This window comes from Acyrthosiphon pisum, chromosome X, assembly GCF_005508785.2.
Source record: "Acyrthosiphon pisum isolate AL4f chromosome X, pea_aphid_22Mar2018_4r6ur, whole genome shotgun sequence".
Classification (NCBI taxonomy): Eukaryota; Metazoa; Arthropoda; class Insecta; order Hemiptera; family Aphididae; genus Acyrthosiphon; species Acyrthosiphon pisum.
The window spans coordinates 75761237-75767956 of NC_042493.1; the positions used below are offsets into that span (position 1 = coordinate 75761237).

General features: G+C 26.7%; 1 protein-coding gene across 1 annotated transcript in view; it reads left to right on the plus strand.

Moving 5' to 3' along the window:
- The first annotated feature begins 1521 nt into the window (after nucleotides 1–1521).
- LOC100167527 (charged multivesicular body protein 4c-like) overlaps nucleotides 1522–6720 on the plus strand; it is a 6370-nt gene continuing 1171 nt past the window's right edge. The window contains exons 1-2 of the mRNA XM_029485667.1: nucleotides 1522–2664; nucleotides 4518–4632. Of these exons, the coding sequence (XP_029341527.1) occupies nucleotides 2549–2664; nucleotides 4518–4632 (231 nt within the window). The 5' untranslated portion in view covers nucleotides 1522–2548. The remainder of the gene's footprint in view (nucleotides 2665–4517; nucleotides 4633–6720) is intronic.

Here is a 6720-nt window from a genome sequence, read left to right on the forward strand (position 1 = left end):
AAAAAAAACTAATGGAAACAGCTGCAGCGACGACATCCCGTGCAATAGTCGCAAGGGACAAAAACGGTACTATCGTGTGGTTTTTTTTTGTCGGTGGACGAGATCCAGTTGTCATACACCGGCAAGAGAGGAGGGGAGGCCGTTGAATCTCGTGGGACTTATCGTCTATTTTATATATAATATTAAAATATTTGTCCTGAAAATTAGAAAAATTGGAAAAATTGGAAAAATTACAAAAAGGTTCGTTTCGTATCGAAATCTCTAAATTTATTTTCAAAAACCGAAACCAATGGTAAGCAATTTACACATGTCAAATCAAATTATTTTAAGTTAAATTAAATATAATTTAACCAGGGTTGGGATATTTATTACATTTTGTTTTGCTATTGATTTGATATTATAAAAAGGTCATTACTTCTTTTGAAATGTTCACGTAGTAATTGAGCAAACATTGATTCAAAAACAAAAACAATCACCGAAAACTCATTTCTTAGTATATAAATACGTTTGGTTTATTCTATAATAATTATTATCTCCAGCGATGCCTTGTGACCCATACCATCCAACTCTCGAAATTATGGTAAAGGTGGATATAGTCTCTCCTATTCTTGATCGTTCCCATAATTACTTTGACTTCCGCCATGGTCCCTATACAAAAATATGTGAATTCTTAGATTCATTTAATTGGTTGGAAACCATAATGTCTCTCGATGTGGATAAGGCCGCTGAGGCATTATATGATGCTTTACACTTTTGCATTTTTAATTTTGTTCCGGAAGTATCTTATGTAACTTCGACATTTCCGAAATGGTTTTCTAAAAATCTTAAATGCATTGTTTTAAGTATGTTTTGCTATTGAGTTGATATTATAAAAAAGTCATTACCTCTTTTGAAATGTTCACGTAGTAATTGAGCAAACATTGATTCAAAAACAAAAACAATTACCGAAAACTCATTTCTTAGAATACAAATACATTTGGTTTATTCTATAATAATTATTATCATCCAGAAAATAATATTTATGAAAACTTGACAATTTGGCTAATATTAATTCATTCGTGGTCATTTTATTTTCAGATTTTTTTTCAGTTGTATATAATATTATAATCCAAAAAATGTTGTTGGAAAAAATTATTATGTTAACATATTTTATATTCTTATAAAAGTCTTTCAAATACTTTCGAATGAAATGCAGTATTTAATTAGTAATAATATTTACATGTTCTGTACTAAACCATGTGTGTACGTTAGTTCTACACATTTTTTTAAATTCTATTGCGGGACATGAAACTACTATTGGTTGAACAATATCCAGGTAATAGGATTCTAAAATATCGTAATATGTATAAGGTACTGAGTGATGTAGGTAAGTTAGTTATATAGTGTACCCAGATTTCATGTACATACGGTATATACAAAAACAATGGGTTCAATAAAAATATTTGTAATAAATAAATATACTTTTTGATTTGTATTGATACCGGGCGCACCCCATTTTCTACCTATATAATGGCGCTGCATTTTTATTAGCGTTGGGCGTCAAATTTTCTAGATCCGGGACTTTTTGTACCGTATTATTACCGATCGTCCCTGCTCACGTGTGACGTATGAAGTGTAACGTAACGCGCTTCCCGTTTGACCCTTGTGGCAGGGCTGAATTTAGGGGGGGGGCACTATCTACAACTGCCCCATGCTCCAGTATTTTGGGGACACCAAAATGCTGTTGTCTTAAATTTGTTCCCGTATAAATTATTAAAACTTTTAAAAAAGGAAAAATAATAAAAAAAAAAAATTGATCCACCAAAACCGTGGTTCGATCTTGAGACATTCTGTACTAATACAGTACTGTAAAATACATCCCCACAAATACACTCCACAAGTATAAAAAAAAACGGCTCTACAATTTGAGATATAAGTTTAAAGGTAGTTAAGTCTTGGCTACGTCATGGAAGAAAAATCAAAAATCTTTCACGAGAATTTCAGTTGTTAGGTTGCCTATACTGTTTACTGTTGTTAAAATACCTATTATACATATTATGGCATGATCCTAACCTTAAGCTACTAGACTAACTTCCAGACTCCGATGGTTGGGCCATGTGCTCACGACTGATTGCTGGAACTACAATACTTAGGTCCATTCATTAGTATAAGGTCTATGGTAGTACATCCTGTTGTCTTGTGCTCCACCTCAACAACGGTTAACACTGAAAATGAGTTTCTTACGCAAGCTATTCGGACGCAAGAAAAAAGAAATAAAAGGTCCGTCACGGTCGACCGAAGTTGATGCGTTGGAAAAATTACGATCTACTGAACAGTTGTTGAGGGATAAAAGTGAAGCCTTGAAAACAAATATTGAAACAGAGCAATCTACCGTAAAAGAGAACGTTATAAAAAATAAACAAGGTAGATACTATTACTTACTTGAAATACATAGGTAATAATTATTTCATAAATTAATTTAACGTTTTTAATCTATTTTATTGTAGTTGCGTTGAAGGCGTTAAATCGTAAGAAGCGTTACGAGCGACAGTTGTCTCGGAATGAAAGCATGCTATTAAGTGTCATTAAACAACAGTCGGCTTTGGAAAATGCAAACACCAACAACATTGCGGTTGATTTAATGAGTTCGACTTCATACGCTGTTAAAATGGCTAATCAAAATGTGTAAGTGTTATCAATTTTAGATTTTTTTCTGATTGGATTTTGACTGTATGTAAACTATAATAACAAATACTTTCTTATTTTAATTTCAAATATGCATTAAATATTATGACCTTCATATTATTGGATCATAATATTAAAATAAGGTAGGTACTTGAAAAGATTAAAACAAAATGATCTAGGTATAAATGGATTAATAATCCCTAATCAGTTATAGAATGTGCTTATTTACTATAGATTTGTAATCCTAAGTACAAACAGCTGCGTATACTGTTATTCAAATCACTGGCAATACCATATTTATAATTTTATTGCCTAGAGGTAAAATCATTTTGTCAGATACTTAGCCCAAGCTCACCATAATTTTCAGCTCATTTAAATGACTAAAAATTTTTTTTTTTCTATAAAAATAAAGTTTATAATATATTTAATACACTTATATAATAGGTATACAATATACATATTAACATAATAGGTATATATACCTACTCGTATATTAGTTATTCATTTTTCAGTTTGTACAAATATAATAATTCTTAGAAAAAAATTTAAAATATAACTCATTGGTGAAAACTCTGTAACTAGAAAAAACACAATAAAGCAAATTTAAAGTTTATGCAGAGGTGGTAGATTGGCAAATTCAGAATTAAGATTAGCTTCTATAAAAAGTTAGAAACGAAATAAAAATTTGATTTGGTATTTAATATTTGAATTTGAATGAAAAATGAATAACATAAGGTCTAACTTAATAGATGCTACCTATGGCGCGCTAATAGATATGTTAAAAATTAATATTTTCCATTAAATTATAACCAATTTAATTTCATAATAGTTAATGTTATATTATAAGTAACATGGAAAGCTAGGAAAGTTAATTAATATTTTTAAATTGCAAAGTTAAGTTAAAATGGATAAATTTAAGTTATTTAAATTGGCTTTACTTTTTTTACTTTTAGAAGTTAAATATAGACGTTCAATAAAAAAATTAACGTTCAACTAATAAGTTAATATTCAGTCACAAATTTTTTTACTCAATATTTAAAATCTATGCCTTAGTAAAAAAGATCACATTTTATAAAATTAATTATACGAAAACAAAAATATATAGAAAGAAAATTACATATAATAATAGGTACTAGGTAGTAGTTAGCATTATTATACTAACTATTTAATAGAAAAATGACAGAAAAAGATACCATTCAAATATAGAATCCTATCAACAGAAGTTATTAATTAATTAATTATTTGAGAGACCATGGCATCAACTTCTCTTAAAATGTCTAACTGAATGATCTAATGGTGTTTTGTTGAGAGATTTAATGTTAATGTTTATGTGTGTGATTGTAATTTTCTATGGAAATTGATGCAAGCATCAAACACTTCAACGGCCAACAATTTTGAATTTACAATACATATAAAATTACAATAATTTATAAATAATATTTCTGATTATTCATAATTATTTTGTACAAAATAAAATTTATTTTAAATTTATGAGGTTCATTTGTAAAAAAAAATAAACTTAACTTGACTATACAATAATTCATGGATATTACCTAGTAACTGCATTGGCAAAAATTAAACTCATTGCGTATGAAATTACTTATTAAAAAAATAACTTAGTTTAAAAAAAAACTTTTTAACAAGTTAATATCAAGCCTTGGTAGTATGTGTTCACATACTTTAAAGTTAGGACTCATATTGCCTTAATAATATTGACTAATAAAATAAATTTAATACAAATGTATATTTTATAAATTTATTAGCGCTTAATTATTAAATAAATGGTTGATCTATATTATATTAAAAATATTTAATTCGCTTAAAAGAAAAATAAATATTATTTCTTCTTACAGCAACATAGATGATATTAATAATATGATTGATGATATAGCAACGTCAAAAGATTTAACTCAAGATATTACAGAAGCCATTTGTAATCCAACTAGATTGGAAACTGATGAAGATGAGGTAAGAAAAGTTATTTTTGCTTAAAAATCATATATTTAATAAAAATGTTGAATAGATAAGTATTTGAATATTTTTTGCTAAATAAATAAATTATAATACAAATATTAATATTACTTTTTATAACATTTATAGTATATTTTAGAACTTTTACATTAAAAAGAAGAATCTTATAATGAATTATCTTACAGGAATTACTAGCTAATTTAAGCTATAAATTATGTTTTCATTAGCAAACACACAATATTGTACTTATTGTACATTTTATATTCTGAGCTGGGCGTTGAATGTATTGGTTTTACAAAGATGTGTGGTTTTTTGACATTATTATTTTTTGTTGACATGTATTATGTATACACGATAACTAGCCGAAATTATAATAAGGTTTTCACCTTCAGTATATTTTCTGATGGGAAAGTGAATCTAGTTGGAGAGGTTGAAATTGAAAATTCTATAAAATGTACTAATATAGCGTTGGTAAAAACAAAAAAAAAATTAAAGAAAACTATTAGTATAAAACCTCAAGGCTGGGTAAGTTAATGATTTTTTTTAACTCAGTTAAGTTAGGTGAATATGCACCAATAACAAAAAGTTTAAAGTTAAAAGTTAATTTAACTATAAGTTAACTCAGTTTAGTTAAAAGTTAATATACAATTTTTGTTAACTTTTTATTAAGTTAAAAAAAAGTTAATTTGTTCATACAATGCTAGGGTACTTAATTTTTTTCCAACCCAAAACTAAATAATTTAGTATTATAGACTATCATAGACTATAGTGTTTTTACTTTATACAGTACTTCCATATAAGTTAGGTTTGAATGATATACATTTTTAACTTAACATATCAAGCATTATTGCAATATGTTATACTTATTTGGGGAGGCCTTTCTGCTAATGCTCTAAAACCTTTATTAATCCAACAAAGACAAATTGTTTGAATCTGTCTGCAGAAACTTACTCTTTGAGGTTCAACATGTCAAAACTTTAAATTATTTAATGTATTACCTGTACATTAATTGTTCAAAAAAAACTGCCATTTTATGGGCAAGTAAAAATATAGATAATTTGAGAACTATAAATAATGAGAAAAGAAAAAATAAACATTCTAGCATACTATGTCAAAGTGATATATTTGAAAAAATCTTTTGGTGAAAAATTTGTGGACTACCTGGGTCTTACTTATTTTAATTCAATTTCTGTTATTATTAAAAAGAATATAAAAGACAAACATAAAAGTGTTAAAATAACTATTAATAACTGGTTATTATTGTACTTAGGATAGTTATATATATGTTTACAAACAGTTATTATGTATTATTTTCTATTTTATTTGTATTTATATTATTATTAAATTATTATTTGTAAGTAAATTGTCGTTCATAAGCTTTGCTTTTAGAAGGTAGATAATCTCTTTGTTTATTATGTAATACTTTTATTTATGTAATAGCAATGGATAATAAAAATAATATAAACAAAACTTTAAACAACTGACGGTAAATATTTTTTGAGATGAAAACGAAATAGACTGAAATAGTGAAATAAAATAAAATTAAAAACAAAATTAATTTACTTAATTTACTTTTAAAATGAAAAATTAATTCATTAGTTTCACGATAATTAAAAAAGAAATGTAGTAAGTTAACTGTTAAGTTAATGAAAAACCAAAAGTAATTAGTTAATGCCCAGCCCTGTAAAACAATATTATAATGCAATATAGTTAATATAAAAAAGGTGGTAAGTGGATTTCGCTCTGCTATACAGTAGGTTACAAGTGGGTCACTGTATAATGGATGGTATTAGATTTGAATTCAATGATATAATATCATTGTATAAGAAAAACGATTCTGAGCGGAGACGGTATGTCAGTCTAGGTTTAAGACATAATATTATATTATAGTCTATAGTATTGTAAAAAAAATTGATCCTATAATAGGTACCTATAATAAATTCCAAAGTAATCATATCATAATATATATTAGTTACTTATAACGCGTTATACATCAACAAAAAACCGTGGTACTATCATAGATATATAATAGTATACTTTAGAAGTTTCAAGTACCCACGAATAATATTATACAATCACAACAAA